Source organism: Sminthopsis crassicaudata, chromosome 3, assembly GCF_048593235.1.
Source record: "Sminthopsis crassicaudata isolate SCR6 chromosome 3, ASM4859323v1, whole genome shotgun sequence".
NCBI lineage: Eukaryota > Metazoa > Chordata > Mammalia > Dasyuromorphia > Dasyuridae > Sminthopsis > Sminthopsis crassicaudata.
The window spans coordinates 302,169,178-302,190,629 of record NC_133619.1 but is presented as its reverse complement, the minus strand read 5'-3'; the positions used below and the strand labels follow the sequence as shown (position 1 = coordinate 302,190,629).

General features: G+C 36.6%; 2 protein-coding genes across 3 annotated transcripts in view; one reads left to right on the top strand and one right to left on the bottom strand.

Moving 5' to 3' along the window:
• The window catches only part of FILIP1L (filamin A interacting protein 1 like), a 241,450-nt gene extending 231,298 nt beyond the window's left edge, over nt 1-10,152 (top strand). For both annotated transcript variants that reach the window (XM_074301002.1, XM_074301004.1), the window contains 2 exons: nt 5,428-5,615; nt 10,027-10,152. In XM_074301002.1, coding sequence (XP_074157103.1) covers nt 5,428-5,615; nt 10,027-10,132 — 294 coding nt within the window. In that variant the 3' untranslated portion in view covers nt 10,133-10,152. The remainder of the gene's footprint in view (nt 1-5,427; nt 5,616-10,026) is intronic.
• Nucleotides 1-14,099, bottom strand: part of CMSS1 (cms1 ribosomal small subunit homolog) — a 413,202-nt gene extending 399,103 nt beyond the window's left edge. Inside the window, exon 1 of the mRNA XM_074301006.1 lies at nt 13,846-14,099. Coding sequence (XP_074157107.1) covers nt 13,846-13,921 — 76 coding nt within the window. The 5' untranslated portion in view covers nt 13,922-14,099. The remainder of the gene's footprint in view (nt 1-13,845) is intronic.
• Nucleotides 14,100-21,452: the final 7,353 nt, after the last annotated feature.

Genomic DNA, 21,452 nt, shown 5'->3' with positions numbered 1-21,452 from the left:
TGAGATAAGATGTAATTCTTACATATGAATAACAGTTTGGTTAGAGTATGAGAATAACAAGAACATGAATAATTAGAACACAATTTACATAATGCTACATGAGATACAAATAAGAATCAAAGGTCTTCCAAAGGTAGTCACATAAGATTAATGAAAGGAAGTGAATTTTAATAGGCAGAAGAAAAAAGGGAGAAAGTTATCACAAACATAGAAAGCATTGTAAGAAACAATAAAGTATATATAGGCTTAGCAAGTAGTATGTTTAGGGACTTAAAGGAAAAGTCTATTAAAAACCAGTCAGATAGAGAATTATAAGTCCTACTATGTCCCTTTGTGCATCTTAACAAAAATATAGAAAAGATGTTCAAATAATGCATTGATCCAGATATTCCATAGTAAAGGCATTATCTGAAGTCAGGGAGGCTTGGAAAACCTGGGAAGCTTGGAAAACCTCTTACAAGTTTTACACCAAGGTGAAAAAGCACTGGATTTGAATGGAGTCAAATCAGAGGAAATAGATTTTTAAGTCCCACTTCTTTCTGCTACTTTCTGAGTGATATTGGACAAGTTATTTAATTTCTCTTATCTCAATTTATTCCTCTATGAAATAAGGGGTTAGACTAGATATCTCGTCTCTGGTTTTTTTTTTTTTTTTTTTTTTTTCAATTCTAAGGTGTTTTGTTTTGTTTATTTCCCTTCTACTAAATCCCAAAATGACTGGATCTTTCAGAGACTCATTTTGCTTAAAAATCCTATAGTTGATGTTATGTCCTATGGCTGTCCTTTAGCATCAACCCAAACAGACAGATTTTCCAAGAGTATCATTTTCTCTACAAAACTTAACCATGTAGCTTCAAAAAGTTCAAAGCACTTGGAAAATGTAATTTCATTCAGAGTAAGCAAATATTCTGACTCCAGTTCTGTAACTCCTAGACTACATTAATTACTATCTATATGGGTGTATCTTCTCTGCAGTGCTGTTTCTTCACTTATAAAATGAGAAGGTTAAATAATATGACCTCTAGTCACACAAATCAACACAGGAATAGATATAAAAATTAGGCAATTCTTGTATGTCTTATAGATATATAAAAATCTTAATAAAGTTTTATTAGTAGTATAATTACATTTGTGCAACTGGTAATTATTTTTTATACATTTATTCTCTGCTCCCCTAGTAAGTAAACTAAACATGGATTTGCTTTTGCAATTCCAAAGCAAAGAGGCAGCCTTTGCTACCATCTAGAGGTAGAAACTTTATAGTGCAAACTAGAGCAATGAAACTTCCATTTTAAATTACTATAATAGAAGATATAAACCAACTAGAATTAACTGTCTGTCATGTCATATATGACAGGTTTAGTTGATTAAAATACAAAAAACAAATAAATGACATGATTCTTGCCTCAGGAGAGCTTATAAGTATTGAAGAAAAAACTTTTAAAAAACAAATTAAGGAATGCAGTGTTTATAAGTTAAGATAATGTACATAAAATATTTTGCAAATTGTAGAACACCATACAAATATGAATCATTGTTGTTACTATTACTATTATTATTATTATTATACTTTGTGGTCCTTTCTAGGAAGGCTCCCTAAGAGGTATTTGATAGTCACAATTCTTAGGCTTTTTGGTCTTAGAAACTCTTTACACTGTTAATAATCACAGAGAACCCCAAAGAGCTCTTGTTTATGTGTATTAGATATCAATATTGCATCAGAAATTAATACAAATAATTTAAAAAATATTTATCATTTAAAAATAACAATGATAAACCCACTCCATGTTACATACATAATATTTTTACCTAAAACAAAAAAAATTTATGAGAAAATTGATATTGTTTTATATGTTTTTGTAAACCTTTAATGCTTGGCTTAATAGAAGACAGAAAATTCCTTTATGTTTCTGCATTCTATCTGTTCTAATGTTCTTTTGATTGAAATATATGAAGAAAAGCTGACTTCAAAATTATATAGATGAAAAACATAGGAATATTTTTAGTAGGCAAATAATATCTTAGTATTCTTATGAAAAGTTTCTGATCTTGAGGACTCCCTGAAGAATCTTGGGGAAACTTCTGCAGATGATACTGATAAATGCTCTTATAGAATCATAAAACTTAGAGCTGAGTAGGGCCTTCAGTAGTCAAATATTTAATGATCACAATATATGCCATTATCAGGGGTTAAATATTAATATTACTAATTGTTTTTACTTGCAAGAATGATGTTCTAAAAGAGAACCTTGATAACAATTCCAATAGACTTGTGATGGAAAGAGCCATCTGCATCCAGAGACAACAGAGACTGAATGTGGATCAAAGCATTGTATTTTCACCTTTTTATTGTTTGTTTGCTTGGTGGCTTTTTTTCCTTTTCATCTAATTTTTCTTGTACAACATGACAAATAAGGAAATATGTTTAAAAGGATTGTACATATTTAACTTTTATGAGATTGCTTGCTGTCTTACAAAAGGAAGAGGTAAGAAAGGGCGGGAGAAAAATATGGAACACAAAGTCCTACAAAAACGAATGCTGAAAGCTGTTTTTACATGTATTTGGAAAAATAAAATACTATTTTTAAAAAAGGAAAACCTTGATAATATGAAAAATTAGGAATAAAAGGCCAGGTTATTTCCAAAACACAATCCTGTACACTAAGAGGATATATCACACAACTGGAGATCTCAACTGCTTTGACAACTTTTTGAAAGGTGATTATTTCTAGGAACACTGGGAAAGTTCTATCCTATATATTTTTAATATGAATTTGGCCAATAAATTAGTAATAACCACAATGTAAAAACAACCCTCTACACCAATCCTCGTGTAGAGGTACCTATTTTCAAAAATTACTACAAAAATAAAATGAATTTAAAAGGTACAAGTTTTTATATTAAATCTCCTTTATTGAGAACCTAAAAAGACATATGAGATGCCATATTGATCCTTGATCTACTTTAGGATTTAGAAATACCATCCAGGAAGAAAGTATTGATTAAGTGGCCAGTGTGTCCTGCAAGTATTATTAATAGAGCTGTTGTCATCCTCTGCTCCTCTCAGGCCAATTAGATCCCAATTTGTAAGGTCCCTGTGATGTAATAACTATGTGATAACAAATCTTTGTAATAAAAAGGTGATTTTTCTTTTCTTTACTGACAACCATGGAGTAGTCAATTAGAAATTTGGGTCTGGAGTTCAAGAGGGCCACATATTTTCAAGTTTAGATAAAAGAAGGGAAATGACTATGTATGTTAGAGGGGACTGTAAAGAGAAAAGAAAAATTAGGAAGAAAAATGCTTTTGGAACATTCATCTTAAAGAAGTCAGGAGGAAAGGAATAGAAGGATTAGGAGAAGAGAATCAACTGAGTCTGATGTCAATTAAACGAAGAGAAAAAAATAATTAAGGTAGTCAACAACATCAGTTGCTATGGCGAACTCCAGAATAATGAGGGCTGGGAAAAAAAAAAAAAAAGTTAATTGTTGAAAAAGGAAAGATTCAGACTGCAGGGGCAGCTATATGGTAGTGAATAGAGCAAGGTCAGAAGGACCTCAGTTTAAATCTGGCTTCAGACACTTAATACTTATTAGCTCTGCGATCCTGAACCAGTTATTTAACCTCAATACCCCCACCAAAAATAAATAAATAAATGACATTTTGCAAATTGAAGTTTTTTCTTTTCTTTTCTTCTTCTTCTTCTTCTTTTTTTTTTTAAACATGGCTAATGAAACGATTTTGTATAACTATACATATTTGCCCTGGGTTTTGTTTTTCTAGCTTTCTCAGTGGGTGAGAGAGGAAAAAGAAGGAAGAGAAAGTGAGAAAATTCAGAAATGAATTTTTTTTAAAAAGAAAGTAATTTCAGTCAGTCAGTAAACATTTATTTACCACCTACTGTGTGCCAGATACTGTACTTGCTAAATACAAGGGATACAAATATGAAAATGAAAAGTCAGTCCCTGCCCTCAAGGAACTTATAATCTATTTTTTTGATTTTTATTTACAAAACATATGCATGGGTAATTTTTCAACACTGACCCTTGCAAACCTTATGTTCCAAATTTTCCCCTCCTTCCCCTCACCCCTCTCCCCTGATGACAGGTAGTCCAATACATGTTAAATATGTTAAAATATGAGGAACTTATAATCTAATGGATGAAGATGATATACAAAAGGAAGCTAAAAACAGGCATGGGGAAGAGAGGTACAGTATTAGGACTCACTCACATAATGAAAAAATCCAAAGGAGCACAGTTTGGGGGGGGGAGGAGGGGACAAAGACATAGCTGGCCTGGATGCCCCCCTTAACTGAAAGTCTTGACAGAAGATTTCAGTTCTTTGATTGGATGTTTCAGGGGAAGAGGGTACTGGTGAGATAGGAGCACCATGGCTGACTGGATCTGATAGGATGATGAGGTTGCTGAGAGTCCAAAGGAAGAGAAAGTCAAGTGGGAAATAAATAAATTTCAGGAAAATGATGGTGATAGCAAGGTGAAAGCACTGGTTGTTAGCTACTATGTGTGTTTCAATCATTGCGTAGCAATCTTTGATCCCTGTAAAAGAGGAAGTATCGTTATAATGAGAGGAAGCAGAAGTAGGTTTGATATTTGAGACAAAAAGTTTAGCAGTGACCAAGAAGAATGAGATAAGGAATAAATAAGGGTAAAATAAAAGGAAAACTTAACAGAGAGGGACCAGCTGAGGTTAGCTTAATCTAGAGCTCAGTCACTGAAACTTCCTATTCCTTACATTGGGTATAAATCTGAGGGGAAAAAAAAAAATGGCTTCCAATACATTTGATTATTGGAAGACAATTTTAAGGTGTTATTAAATCTCCATGGTTTTTAAAAGGGGGAAGGAGGGAGACACATGAGTTGTTGCTTCCCACATTTAAAGAAACTGTTGATATATTTTTATCAATTATTATTCTAAGAAATCTACTGACAGCAAAATATATATAGAGACAGATATATAGTTTGTGTATTTGTCGAAAGAAAAGCCAAAAACTAGTATTTATGTAGGATTTTAAGTTTTGCCAAGTGATTTACAAATATCTCATTATATCCCTACGACCATTCTGGGAGTTAGGTATTATTATCCCAATGTTACAGATAAGCAACAGAACCAGACAGCAATTAAGTTACTTGCCCAAGGTCACAAAGCTAGTAGGTTTTTGAGGCTGCATTTGAACTCACTCTAATGGACTTGAGGTCCACTGCTTTATCCAATATACTACCCCCAATTGCCTATTTTTAAAAAGTGAACTGAAACAACTTATCCCTTCTCTTTCTCAAACGCCAGAGTTTCCACTCTTTAATTTCTTCCCAACTTCTCATGTCTGATCTGAACCCTTAGTGAATCCCTTTGTGTGTCTGTGTACCAATTAAACTATTAACTGCATTTCCTTCTGTTTACTTCAAGATCAAGGAGGTGTACCAGCGCACAATTCCAACAAGGACTCCTAAACTGAAGTCTATGGTAATCACCAAATTTCCTGCTAAGCCTCCCCCAGGGCACATCAAAAAAACAGTGCATCATTCTGACTTTGGGAAGCTACATATCACAAGGACCATCAAGTCGAACACTTATCTTCAAGTAGGAGGGAAAAGGTAAACCAAGCTGCTAAGGCCATCATGACCTATTTTATTCAATAGAAGGCTTGGAAAACTCCAGTCACCACTCCAGAAGGACAAGCAGGCCAAGGGCTGCCATCTTGGTGCACAGTGGAATAGGAAACTAAGAAATTGTTCTAGTTGATGGAAGAGGTTAAAGTTCAGCTTGCTATGATAGTATACCAGTAATGTGCCACATTGTGTCTAGGACCAGCAATGTTTAAAAAAATTTTTTTTAAATATTTAAACATTTACAGCTATGTGGGGAAAAATAAGGCAGAAGATACATCCAACTTCTTAGCCTCTTCATTTCCAATTCAGCCCAGGGAAAATCCTTAGGTCGTACTCTCCTAGTCCAGAACACAAAAAAGTGAAATCAGGTTTTCAGAATAAAGAATAAAGTACAAGCTGGCAAGAACACTAACACTTCAGTCCTTGCAAAGCTAATTTCCCCATTTGCTAGATATTCTTTTAGTTTCTCCAAGTTACATGCCTTAAATTTCCTGACTACAAATATATCTAGAAATACTGTCCCTTTCTATAGACCTTTATTTAGCAGTAACTTTGTTAAAGAAAAACATTAAAGTGTTTCCAAACTGTCATAAGAAGTTTTTATAGTAATCTCATAAGAAAGGAAAAGGTTATTTATTTTCCTCTAAATAGCAATCAGCTTATCAACATTGTTATGCACTTATTGTGTGCTAGCAGGAAAGGAAACAGTAAAACAACAAAAAAGTCGCTTTCAGCAGCTTACCAGAAAAAAAGTAGAAAATCACATATTTGTTTAAGGAACCCCACTGAAGGAAGTGGGGCATAATTTAGCTTAGAAAAAAAGGTCTTTGGGGAAAGGAAGATTAACCATTTATAACTATTCTGAAAAGCTATTAGACAGGGATAGACTTCTTGTTCTGGCCATAGAAAAGACTCTGGGAAAAGGGTCAAAGTTGCAGAGAGGCTAATTTCAGCTCACTTTAAGGTAAAAAACTTCATAGCAATCAGAACTATCTAATAATGTAACAGACTTAATTTGTGTAAATAATGAATCTGCTAAAATGATCATATGATCTAAATTCATCTTCACATACTTTAACTGAGCAAGAAACCAATGACCATATTTTATATAATCATAACTTCAAATACATGTGATCACTTCAAGGGAGTCAGTTCGAATTAATTAGGATCTAGATATACAGCAAGAGGTAAAGAGTTCATCCTCACTTGAGATCTCCAGGCAAAAAAGTATATGGTAGTCTACTGTGGATGTTGGGGAGAGGTATGTGGTAATGTACAAGGTTTGAATGGATGGTGTTCCTTCCAACTCTGTGAACACATCAGGTACTGGAAACAAAAATGCTAATAAGAGCCTCAGATTCATTTTTCTAGTGGATTTATTTAAATGCTGGAACAACTTATTGCCTCTCACCAGCAATGTGCATAAGAGGCATTATTGTGGGGGAAAAGTCCTGGATTTAGAGACAAAGGACCATGGTTTCAATCATGGTTCTCACCTATCTGATCTTGAGTAAGATGCTTATATGGCTCTTGAGTGTGTCTTCTGTAAAATGAAGGGGGGGTGAGATTAAACAATCTCCAAAATCCTTTCCATTTCTAAATCTTGTGAATTCTGTGATCCAATTACCTCTTGAAATAAAGTTTCGCCCTGCTGTTTTATCCTGAAAGGTTAAGCAGGTAAAAGAGCGAGAGAGAAAGAGAGAGAGAGAGAGACAGAGAGAAAATAAGTAGTAAAGTTGCCAGTTTTTGGACAGAGAGAAAGATGGTGGTTTGGTCTAAGGTGATTTAAAAGTCTCAAAAGGGAGGAGAAGAAAAAACCTTTGGTGAAGTGACAATAGAGTGTAAGAGAACAGTGAAACGAAATAGGTATATTAAATACCAAGGCAGCGAGTTAGTACAGTGGATTAGAATACCAGGCCTGAAGTCAAAAAGACTCATCTCACAGAATTGAAATCATACACTTATTGTGTGACTCTGAGCAAATCACTTAACCCTGTTTGCCTTAGTTTTCACATCTGTAAAATGATCTGAAGAAGGAAATGGTGAACCACTCTGTATCTTTGTCAAGAAAACTCCAAATGAGGTCATGAAGAGTCAGACATGACCAGAAACATTAAGCCCCACTACCACACATATAATACTGAAGTAATAATCCAATAGGAGAGCATAAGCTATCAATGAATCTTCAATACAAGTTTGCCATGAACTGAGAATATGTACACTGGATTGTGAGGGATTGGTCACTTAGTTAAAACATGACATGACTTAATGCAAAAATGTACTAAGAAGCAAAGGCTAGGATAAAGGCTAGGAAAATCCATTTTATTGAGCAATATATAATCCAGAGAGTGTCATTGATGAAAAGTGCCTGAGGATTCATATATAACAATAGAGACAGATAAAAAATATAGGTGCAGTACATAAAATGTGAAATAAAATACAAGAAAAACTATCAGAAAAAAATCATTGAGAAAGTATATAATTGAAGAATATATCTAATATAACTTTTAAAAAGTATTCTATAATTGAATACTTTGTATTTGAGGTTTGAGATTCACTAATCCATCAGACTTCCCCTCCAATCTCCAAACCCCCCCCCCCAATAGGTTTATAGAAGAATACCACAACAAATAAGAGTTCTGGGAAAGTCCAGCGTTCAAATCTCTAGACATTTATTTGCTGTGTGGCACTAAGCAAGATATTTATTCACCTTCTGTTCCTCAGGCAATTCCTGAAGATCTGTCTATTAAGTCACAGATGTGCTACATCTGGGTTGGAGAATATTTCTATATTTGGAGTCTGCTAAACTAATGAAATTAGATTTTTCTTTATTTTTTTCCTATTCATGGGCAGTTAGGCTTGCCAAAAAAAAAAAAAAAAAAAAAAAAAAAAAATATATATATATATATATCAAGCTAACAAAGTAAAGGATAGGTCACAAGAATGAGTTAGTAAATAAAATAAATAAAAATAAGTAATATAATCTAGAAAAACACCAAGTTTTTGTGTGAGTAAACAGTTAAAATAGTAAGAAGTATGAGTTTACCTTCAATTGTAAATGAAGGTCATGCCAAAACTTCTATAATATAAATATAATATAAATTCTATAAATATAAACTGCAAAGAAAAGTCTGCATATTTTCTAAGTAATCCCGGATGCTATAAAAATTTAAAAATACAAAAACAAAAGCAAAAACAGAAAACATGATGTCCCAAAAGTCTTAGTGCAGTTTTAAATTAAAACAAAGGAAAAAATTCTGCTGAACTACTTACACTTAACTGCCTAATTAAAAAACAAACCAGAAAGCAACAGTAGATTAAAGTAAATCAATATAAATCCTTTTTAAAAATACCACCACACACACAAAGACCTAGAATTTTTGCACTAGACTATAGTCATTTTTAAGTTTACCTAGTCATGATTATGTGGAAAGCAACCTTCATGTAATGGAATGAGCAGAAAATGAATAAAAAGATCTGAATTCAAGTTCCAGTTATTTAACTTCAATCCCTTCACTTCAGAATCTCAATCTCCTCGTCTATAAAATGGTACTAAGGTTTGCAGGTACGAAGTCACAGGACTGTTGAGAGGGTGAAACCTGATATGCTATGTAAAGTGTTTTATTAAGAGTAATTTACAATATGTATTATCACATTATGATTTTCAAAAATTTACCCTATTCAAACTTTTTAAATAAAAGTTTTGTCTTTTAATGGGATGTTATCAATGTAATTGAAATGATCAATGATGAAAAGTTTGCTTATCAGATTTAAGTTTAAAACAAAGTAATTACTGAATTCTTTCAAAGTATTCTGTCTTACTCAGAAATACTCTGTATCAATAGCCTGGGCAGACAAGCTGAGGAGGGTTTATAGATCCTTTAAAAAAAAAGATTTTGTTTATAAGCAGTTTAATAACATGGTTAATGATAAAGCTAGCAAAATATCAAGCAGTTGTAGTGTAACGTAGGTATACTTGGTTTAAATTCTGTTCTTATGGGGGGGGGAACAGGACATTTAATAAAGCATTTAGAAAACATGCAGTGGTTTAAAAAACTCAGCTACACTGATGTAATGGAGAGTTAACTTTTTTTTTAATCTAGAAAGGTATAGGGCTTTAAAGATTATCAAGAGGCATTTTATCAACTTATATAAAAAAACATTTAGCATAAACTTAGCAAGTATTACTGATGATGTATTTAAATTGTAGTTTTTTTTTTTAAAGTGCTTTAAAGAATAATTTCATTATAGGTTCATAACACCTTTTATTTTTAGTTCTACCTTAAAAAAATTTTTTTTTACCATGAAATCTAAAAATAAGGAGAGAATAAAGATTGACCCATCCTTTTTTTTTTTTTTTTCCCATGCCTTTTTTGTCTCCTCTACCCTGAATCAGTGCTGGAAATCAGGATCCCACTAATTGTCAAAATATCTTCTCTCCTCCCGCTTTCCCCTTCATTGCTCTATGTTCTCATTTACCTACTACCCAAGGTCTTAATTAAAAACAAAACATAAAACCCTCTTTTTCTCTTCTGTTTAATTTCCTTGTAATTTTTGTTCATCCTTTCCAAAATTCACTGTAGAGAGATTTTAAAAATAAAATTTAAAACTAATAGCATACTTTTGTCTTTTCTCTTTTTTTAAACTTCTGTCACTAAAAGCATGATCTTTACTGATTTCAATAAATTTGTTACATATAGCCATTTTCAGAAATATATATCTATTATCTAAGAAAGCAAATTCTATAAAGGCATAGAGTATCTTTCCACTTATTTAGAAGCATCATAGGATCAGACAGGCAGTGAATGTTCAGTGAATGTTTCTGAAAATAAAATTTTCTGTACTTCTACTCTTGGATATAAGTCTACTGAAACATTTTAAATCTGAATCTGCATTTTTATATTGCTTTACAACATTTCAAAGAATATAAAAAGAGCATATAATAAAGCCAAACTCCAGAATAACACCGAACTCTAACTTGTAACTGAAGTTGTTCAAGTTTAAAGAAAATGAACCCAAATAGTCCACATCTGATACATCTCCCGAGGGATTGGGGACAACTGAAAAAGTACAATTTGAAGAAGACAGTTGGCCTCCAGAACGTTTCCTGATATTAAAAAGAAATTAGGAAAAAATACATATTAGGCATCTTTCAACAGTATCATGTAAGGAAACATGGTGATCCCAGATGACAATATCTTCAACTACAAAAATTAATTTTCTTTCTTTTCTTTTTCTTTGCTGAGGCAATTGGGGTTAAGTGACTTGCCCAGGGTCACACAGCTAGGAAGTGTTAAGTGTCTGAGACCACATTTGAACTCGGGTCCTCCTGAATTCAGGGTTGGTGCTCTCTCCACTATGCCACCTTGCTGCTCCCCAAAATTAATTTTCATTTACAGAGCAGAAACCCCAAATTCTTGGAAAACAAAGTTTTTTCTGTCAAAGCATCACTTAAAACATTAAATCTGAATACAGTTAGAGTAGAACTTTACTAGGTGTTTTATTTTGCAAGGAGTATTTCAGTTGGCACTCCACAAAAAGAAAGGGAATAGTGCCAAATCATTTACATGACCAAACCACAGAATTTCTGCAATTTAAGGTGTTCTGCTGAAAATACATTGCCTAGTTTGGGAAACATATCACATACAAATCACTGCTAGCAAGGTCTATGTTTTGCGTGCTCAAACCACAGAATGTCTGCAACTTAAGGTGTTCTACTACATGTTTAAGATTTGGGAAGCATATTATCACTGCTAATTAGGCCCAATTTTAAAAAATAGAAATAACTCAGTTTAATATATTTATTATTGCCTCCAAAATAAAATATTTACTAACTTTTAAAGCTTACATAATCTAGCCCCTTTCTATCTTTCCAATATTTTTATACCTTTATTCCCTTCTCTTTATAGTCTGCATCCAATGACAATGGTTGTCTTCTGACAGCATTTTCACTATCTGTCCTACATGCCTAGAACTTTTTGCCTCCTATAGTTCCCTTTATTGTGTTTCTTCCCCGACTAGAGTGTAAATTTCCTGGGGGCAGAGACTTTTTTCTTTTTGCTTCCATGGGTATCACTATAACTTAGAATATAATCAGTTCTTAAATGCTTGCTGACTAGGACTTTAAGTCAAAAAATCAGGTGTTCAAAACTTAATTCTAACCAAAGAGCTGGGTCTCTATCTATTTAATGGTTTTACTACACAAATCTATAAAAATGGTCATTAAAATTGTAGTAATTCATGTCACATCACAGGATCATATGTTGAGTTAAAACTAGAAGGGATTCAGAGATCAAATCCAATGGCCTTTTCTCAATCCTCATTCTCCTTGACCTCTCTGAAGCTTTTGACACTGTTGATGACACTTGTTTTCCTGGCTACTCTCCAGGATTTTGCCACTATTTCCTGGCTCTCCTCCAATTTTTCTGAGTATCTCAGTTTCCTTCACTGATTTGCACCTATAATGCCCTCTAACTTTAGCATTCTGTACTGGCCCTCTTTAAAAAAAAAAAAAAAAAAAAAAAAAAATTATTTTCAAAACATATGCCTAGTTTTCAACATCCACCCTTATAAAACTTTGCACTCCAATTTTTTTTCTCGTTCTCTTTCCCCCTAGATGGCAAGTAATCCAATATATGTTACACAGGTGCAATTCTTATATTTTCCCAATTATGCTTGTGCTGGGCCCTCTTTTCTTCTCTGTCCACACTGCTTCACTTGGTGATCTCATTAGATTTCATGATTTTAATCACTCTATGCTGATGATTCCCAAATTTATTTCTCTTACCTCAACTTCTCTGCTGACCTCCAATCTCCCATCTCCAACTGCCTTTCAGATGTTTCAAATTCTATGTCTAATAGAAATGTTTAACTCACCAAAGCAGAATTCATTATTATTCCCCATCTCCACCCCTTTCTGTACGATCATAGAAGACAACAACGCAGTAAACTTTTGACTCCTCCCATCTCTCAGACCGCAGACCTAATCTGTGCTAAGGCTTGTGGATTTCACCTTTGTAACATCTCTCAAGCATCTTCTCTCCTGACACACTGACACCAACTTGGAGCAGGCCCTCATCACTTCAAGCCGGACTACTGCACGGCCTACGCGTGGGGCTGCCTGCCTCAAGGGTCTCCTCACACCACTCCTTCCTCCATTCAGCCCCTAAAGCAAAGGGCTATGTTACCCACATCCATGCTCAATAAACTCCAGGGGCTTTCTACTACCTCCAGGCTCTAATCATCGTCCTCAAACTTTTTAAATAGGGGCCAGTTCACTGTCCCTCAGACTGTGGAAGGGCTGGACTATAGTAAAAACAAAAATTCACACTCTGTCTCCGCCCCTCAGCCCATTTGCCATAACCCGGCAGGCTGCATAAATGTCCTCAGCGGCTGTAGTTTGAGAACCCCGGCTCTATAGAAATTCTATCTATTATCATCTTCATCGATAGCTGTTCTAATTATCTTCATTTTGTACAGCACAAAACTAATGGGAGAAGTCAAGGATCTGAGCGCCACATCTTTACTCATTACGTCACACTGCCTCAAAAGCGGGTTCGGATGTCAGAGATTCTCGCTCTCTAGCTGTCATGGTTTATCATGCCCTTGTGCCCCGTCAAAAAAATAACCTTAAGAACGACTAAAGTGCATGTGACAGGCCCATCTTCCTTTTACCCACTTGCTAGTGAGTCCAAAAAACCTGACAAAACATAACCCGCGCTCAAAGGAGCGAGCTAGCTGCCGGGCGGACTTATATGGTACAGTTCGTTTACGGAACTGTGCCCACCCATTAAACGTTAGCTTCCAAACTCGACAAGTACCCCGGGATAAAGGGCACCTGCCAATTGTCTCCAGTTCCGGGACCGTCATCGGAGAGAGAGATATGTACACATCATCAGCACCTCCGAGTGCCAGGAGCATCCCGGGGATACAGTGCCACCTGAAGAAGCGGGGAAGGAGCAAGTCAGCCCACAGACAAGGCTTCTTCCTTTAGCTAGATGTCAACACCGGGAAAGGGCACCTGTCAGGAGTGGACCATCACACCAGAAAAATCGATCTCATCGACACACACTGATTAAGTGCCTGCTATGTTCCAGGGGCGCTCAAGGGGCTTACAAGAGAGAGCTAAATGGCACGTGCGCGTGTTGTCTGCAAGGGCGAAGAGAAGAACGCGACAGAAGGAACAGAACTGAAGCGGGAGAGAAGCGAAGGGTACCTGCGCCGCTGCCGCTGCCGCCGCCAGCTCCTACCCCGTCCGATTTCCACCACTCGTCTCCCAGGTCGTCAGCCATCCCGGCTCCAGGAAGTGAACACCGCAGCGCCTACAGTGCAATCGCTCCCCAGATACAGCTGCTGCCGCTTGCGCTCCTACTGGAAGCACGCGGAGTGGCGAACCCACGCGCACCCGCAGCGGCCAACAGACGCTCGAACTCCTCCCGGGACACCCTTACTGCGCAGACGTAGTCTTTCCTTCCTGGCCGGCTCACAGCTGTCCGCACTTTCCACGCACCTGGTGAAGGGAGAGAACCTCTACGGTGACGAGGAAAAAATTATACGAAAAATAGAATGTCGTTTAGAGACGTTTTATCGGCATTTATTTATTAATTAAATATTCAAGGAATATTTTTGTAATTTTTGATTTGACTGAAAAATAGTATCGAAAGTGCTAGAAAGAAGAAAGAACGTTTCTTTTTTTTTTTTCCCTTCAGTTTTAAAGGGATGTTGCCGCGGGAAAAAGTCCGACCCACGTGTGTCTTTTGGATATCCTGAAGTGTGCTACTTGTGGCTCACTATAAGAAATGAGCATGCGCGCGCACACACACACACACACACACACACACACACACACACACACACACACACACACACACACACACACACACACACACACACACACACACACACACACACACACACACACACACACACACACACACACACATTTTTTAGTAGAATTTTCTTTTAAATCCATCTGATCCTGGGGAATTTTTCTTAGGAAGCTATTTATGGCTTGTTCAATTTCTTTTTCAAAAATAGGGTTATTTAAGTACTTTATTATTTCCTCTTCTGTCAAATTGGGCAAACCATATTTTTGCAAATATGTATCCATTTCACTTCTATTGTTAACTATTGGCAAATAGTTGAGCAAAATGGCTCTTAATAATTGCTTCAATTTCATCTTAACTGGATGTGCATTTACTCTTCATTTTTTTTTATATTTTAATTTGGTTTTCTTTTTCTTTTTTTTTTTTTTTTGTAATCAAGTTAGTCAATGGTTTATTTTATTGGTTTCCTCTCCCCCATAAAATCAGTTTCTAGTCTTATCTATTGGTTCAGTGGTATTTTTATTTTCAGTTTTATTAGTGTTACCTTTAATTTTCAGGATATTTAATATGGTATTTAAGTAGAGATTTTTAATTTGTGTTTTCTTTTTTTTTTTTATTGCATGCCCAATTTGTGGATCTGCTCTTTTTCTCTTTTATTGTTGTAAGCTTTTACATATATAAAATATATTATTTTAATACATAAACAAGGGAAAGAAAAAAGAGAAAGAAAAAGATGAAATAAAATATTAGTATAGCAATATATCTGAAGTTGGATTTATACCATGTGGAATTGGCTTAAGATTAGACAAACAATAATTGACTATATCAATAACAAAAATAACAGAAATTATATGATTATATTAGTAGATGCAAAAAAAACTTTTGACAAAACACAACACTAAAAATTATAAGAATAAATAGAATTTAACATAATTTGAGTTTTTGAAAGAGAAATATTAAGGAAAAAAAACATTCCCTGCCCTCAGGGAATTTACACACAAGGAGACAAGAAGTAGAAGGATAAGGAGGAGTAGGAGGACTGCAGAAGGTCTCTAGTCAAAGGCCTTTTTGTGTGTGTGTCATTGAAACTAGGCAGAATAGCAGATGTAGAGTGGAGTAAACCTAAAAGTCCAGTTTCTGCTCTCTATAAAGAAAGGTATTAGGAGGAGTTTGATATCTACTTTTCAACCCTCCAATCAGAAATCCGAAGGGGCTGAGGGCAGTGGCTTTAGTCTTTTTTTTTTTTTTTTAATAGTTTTTATTTACCAGATATATGCATGGGTAATTTTTCAGCACTGACAATTGCAAAACCTTTTGTTCCAATTTTTCCCCTCTTTCCCCTCCCCATGTTAAAGTATAAGTTAAAAACTGTAGTGAGCTGTTGTCTCTAGAAGCTGCTGGATCGCTCTCTGGGAAGAGATCTGCTGTGTCTTCTACTCAAATCTCTCCGACAGATTCTTCTTCCTGTAATGAACTGTTGTCTCCAGGCAGTTGCTGTTAACTCTTGTCCAAAGAAGTGACTTCCCTTCCTGCAGAGAGCCCCGTCAAGCCTGATGCAATTCAGAGTCTTCTTCTTGTCTCTGGGAGTCCTCTCTTTTATTCTCCCAGAGAATGGGCGTGGGATAATGCAAGGGCTTCTGGGAAGAACCACCCCAGCCAATGAGCTTGCCCCCTCTATCAAGTCAACCTGAGTTCTCACCTTGTAATTGTCCAGAAAACCTCAGTTCTCACTTAGTAATCCTAACATCTCCCCCTTTCTTTTGATTTAGAACATAGGACAGTCATGACCTTGAAACATAAATCCATCAATATGGGAAGTATTACAGATAATTACATAAATTACATAAGCACATAGTAACATAGTAACGTAACACATGCTAGAAGTATATAACATAATCATAAATTGAAAATTTATAAATGTCCATAAGTCCATTGTCCATTAGTCTCATCTTGTGTGAGGAAGTCCAATGATTCCTGCTGGTTTTTAAAGTTCTTTAACAGTCTTCTTATTATCCATGCTCTTTCAGTGTCAGATGTTTCTTAGATCTTCTCCTTTATTTTGAGGCCTTTCTCTTTTTCTGTCTCTCTCTGATGGACAAGGCGAATATGACTCGTTGGCACCCATCTGATTCCTTCTCCTGCTGAAGAAATACAAGCAAACCCTCTCCCCCAGGCAGTTAACCTATCTGGTCCCTTCCATTCACCACTTTCTGGATCTCTCCACATCACCTGGCGATTATCTAAGGACAGTGGAGATGCTCTCACTGGACACTGCCCTTCTGGTGGGTTATAAAACCTGTCTGCTGGAGCCAGTGCATCTTTGTCAAAAATTAGAAAATTAATGGTATAGAGAACTAAATTTAGAAGTTCCCTAGGGCTACCTGTGGCTCCCCCTTTCTTTTGTTTTTGGAGGAGTGTCTTAATATCTCTGTTTCTTCTCTCTACTATTGCCTGCCCTTGAGGATTAAAGGGTATGCCCGTGGTATGTAAAATCTTATACTGTGCACAAAAGTGTGTAAAATGTTTGGACGTATATGCAGGTCCATTGTCTGTTTTTATTGCTTGTGGCACACCCATAATTGCAAAAGCCTGTATAAGGAATTCAGTGACCACTCGGGCTGTCTCTTTTGCTGCTGGCATTGCAAATGTGAATCCTGAAAAGGTGTCTACCACAACATGAATAAAAGATAGACGACCAAAAGATTTATAATGGGTCACATCCATTTGCCAGATTTCATTGGGTCTCAAACCACGAGGATTCTTCCCTGGAGGGAGTGTAGGAGCGTGGAAAGGAAGACAAGCTGTACAGCTTTTTACTATGCTCCTAGCTTCCTCTCTTGTGATTCCAAATTGTAAACGTAAAGCTCGAGCAGCCTGATGATACTTAGAATGAGATTCTTGTGCTTCCTGAAATAAAGGACTACTGGCTAACATGGTTAGAAGGCTATCTGCCTTTGAATTTCCATCAAAAATGGGACCTGGAAGTCCACTATGTGAGTGGACATGCAAGATATAAATCTTGCCTGGATGTTTTCTCACTTGCTCTTGAAGTTCCTTAAAGAGCTGATAAATATTGGAGGCTGCAAATTTTATTTGGGCTGTGGCAATTCTTTGTACTACACCTACTGAATAGGCTGAATCAGTAATTATATTTACGTCTCCTGGGTAATAAGTGAGAGCTAGCATGATAGCAAATAATTCATTCTGTTGAGTGGATTGAAAAGGAGTCCTGATTACTCTCTTTATGGTTAAATCATGAGAGTATATGGCACAAATATTTTCTTTGGAGGCATCTGTAAAGATTGTTGGTCCTTTAAGAGGAACCTTAGAAACCTTTTCTTCAAAAATCCATCGCCAATTATGTAGTAGCCGGGTAATCTTTAATGGAGATCCATGTGCAAAATTTGGAGCGGTGGCCAATAAAATTTGCCATTCTGGGATGGTCTCACAGCATACATTAATCTGTGCGTTAGTATAGAATGTGTATATTTTTTCAGGACTTATCCCAGATAATTGTGTTACTCTCTTAATAGTCTTTAATAAAATCCTAGCCACAAGCACTGGGTAAGGTGTAAGGCTTTGTTCTGGTTGTGCTGGGAGGTTCACCCACTCAATCACTCTGTCTCCTTGGTGAAGGACTGCTGTGGGTGCCTCTTTTGTAGCAAAAACTGATATTTCCAAGGGTTTTTGAGTGACTCTTTCAACCACATTGGATAAAGCCAGTTCAACTTCTCTCAAAGCCTTTTGTGCTTCTTTTGTAAGCTGGCGTGGTGAATTTAAAGCACTGTCTCCCCTTAAAATGTCATATAGAGGTTGTAGTTGATTGGTAGTTAAGCCTAACACTGGACGCAGCCATTGGATATCTCCTATTAATTTTTGAAAGTCATTTAAGGTGTTCAACTTCTCTGTTCTTAAAGAAAGCTTTTGTACTGTGAGTGTCTTAGGATATACTTCATATCCTAAATATTGAAAAGGAGCATGTCTTTGAATTTTTTCTGTAGCTATATGCAGTTTGTAGTACTTTAATGTTTCCATGGTCCTTTGTAGACATGCCTCTAACATTTGTTCCTCAGGTGCACATCCCAAAATATCATCCATATAATGTAACAATATTACTTTTGGAAAGGCTTTTCTTACTGGAGCAAGAGCAGCTGCAACATACATTTGGCACATAGTAGGGCTGTTTTTCATTCCCTGTGGCAAAACTGTCCATTCATATCTTTTATAAGGCTCAGCCAAATTAACACTAGGCACTGAAAAAGCAAATCTTTTCATATCCTCCTTATCTAGAGGAATAGAATAGAAACAATCCTTAATGTCTATAACCCATAGAGGCCATTCTCTTGGCAACTGAGTAGGAGATGGAAGTCCAGGCTGAAGAGTTCCCATAGTTTCCATCTGTTCATTTACTCTTCTTAGATCAGTTATCATCCTCCATTTTCCAGATTTCTTTTTCACCACAAATACTGGGGAATTCCAAGGACTTAGAGAAGGCCGCAAGTGTCCTTGGTCAAGTTGTTCTTGCACTATGTCTAATAAGGCCTGAATTTTATCACTTCTTAAGGGCCACTGTTCTACCCACACTGGTGAATCAGTCTTCCACTGAATAGGAACTGGTGAAAGTGCAGGTAGGCCTTCAACAGCAGCCCTGCCTAAAAAGCCGAAGTGCTTATTTGTAATCCTATCTGCTGTAAAATGTCTCTTCCCCACAGATTGATGGGGATTTTTTCAACCACAAAAGGAGTAAAAGCTCCTGTTTCTCCTTCAAATACCCATCTCAAAGGCCTAGCACTAACTTCTGCTGCTATTGATCCTCCCACCCCAGACATATAGGTGTCTGCTTTAATCTTTGGCCAGTGAACGGGCCAATTGGCACCTCTAATAACTGTACGATCTGCACCCGTGTCTACCAATCCTTCAAATGGTATTCCGTTTATATAAATAGTAAGCATAGGTCGGTCAGCTGTCACAGCTGCTGTCCAATATATTCCTGGATTTTGTTCATTGGAGTCAAAATCTAGGCGACTATCACTAGGTTGCTTATTAGGGGTCCGTAACAATAAGCCTGATGCTACTACTTCTCCTGGTTGATAAATCACACGTTGTCTGCCTGTGTTAGTGACTGGGATATTAGATACACGTTCTCCAGTCTCCCACATCAGTGTATGGATGGACACTGTTTTGTAGGCACTCTCAGAAGGTGAAATGGTCAAGCCTACTGTGCCTGGAGGCAAAGGATCCATAGGCTCAACAGGAACAGATTTCACTTCTCCAGGGAGTATCTCGGTAGTCTCTACTGCACACAACTCTATTTTTCCTAATTTCAATCCCTTTCTTCCATCTGATTGCCTTTTGGCTGATTGATCATGTCTTAAAATTCCCTGGATGTAACCTCGGCTGCCATCATGCCCCACTTGGGGGGCTGAAGCTGGGTCCCACCTGTCATTTCCCTGGGTCAATCTACATTCGGAGGCCCAGTGGAGGCCCTTGTGACATTTTGGACATGGAGTTTTAGGTCTTCTCACTGTATCTCCATATCTACACTGAGCTCTTAGATGCCCAATTTTTCCACATTGAAAACATCGCCGAGTTTCTCTAGAAGGCCCTTGCCAGGAGGGACCCTGCCTTTCCACATTCATCATAGTCCGGGTGTAAAAAGCATTTGTTCCCACTGTAGCACAGCGTCTTATGATCTCCTCTAAAGGAGCATCTTTGTCTAATCCCCATATAATTCTTTTGCAAATCTCATTGGCATTTTCCTTAGCCAGATGTCTGGTCATTATTTCTGTAGCTGAATTTTCTCCAATAGTTCTTTTGACAGCAGTTTGCAAACGTCCCACAAAATCTGCAAAAGGTTCATTGGGACCTTGCTGTATTTTAGTGAAAGCCTCTCCACGATCTTTCTGTCCAGGAAGGACACCCCAAGCTTTTATTGCAGCCTTAGCAATTTGTTCATATATTGTCATGGTATAATTAATCTGTTCCGAATTCTCTCCATATTGACCTTCACCAGCTAAGTGCTCAAAAGTGAATTGTGTGTTAACTCCTATTTCCAAATTGCATCTGACTTGAATTTTACATAATTCATGAAATTCCGCAAGCCATAATAAATTTTCTCCAGGCTCCAGACATGTCCTTGCTATGGATTTCCAATCATTCGGGGTTAGGACTTCATAAGACAAACCATCTAGTAACATTTTGACATAAGCTGATGTAGCCCCATAAAGGGTACAACCTTTTTTCAAATCCTTAATTGTATTCAAATCTAAAGGTGCATATCTTCTCCTTTTTTTACCTACAGAGTCAGTATTTTCAATCACAGGATATGCATGTATAAAATCACTTATATCCTGTCCTTCTCTCTTAGCTTTAACCAATGCTTTTTCTAATCTTGTCATAGGCTTAGGCTTCTTCACAGGCAATTCTGTTTGTGTTTCTGCCTCTTCCCCTCTTTCTTCCTCCATCTCTGAAGGTGGGGTTGATGTGGGCCTGTCAATAATCTGTTCTCTAGGCAGGGTTGAAGCTTCTTCAAGAGAATCATACCATAATTCCTCATTTAAATCCTCTTGCTCTAGGGAAAGATCTTGATCTTTCCTTTTTTCCTCACACTTCCTCCTCTGTTCATTTTTAGAACTTTTCCTTCTCCTACAACTTTCTTGATAGTTTAAGGCTAATTGAACTATGTTGTAGATATAAAATACTTCTGCAGAAATTGAACGAGGCCCATTTTTTGCTTGAAATTCTTTCATTTCATATCCCACTAGCTTCCATTTATCTACATCTATCTTTTCTTCCTCTAAGAACCAAGGAGATGTGCGTCTTAATGCAGCCAAGAGTTTAGCAATCTGTACCCAGGTTACAAGTAAACTCTGCTCCTCAATTATGTTGATTATACTCTCTATAGTACCACTCCTGAATGGGGGTGGAGCTGAGGTTGCTTCTGGGGCTGGGGATGAGTCGGCTGAAGTCCAGGGATTGAATATAGCTAACATCTGCC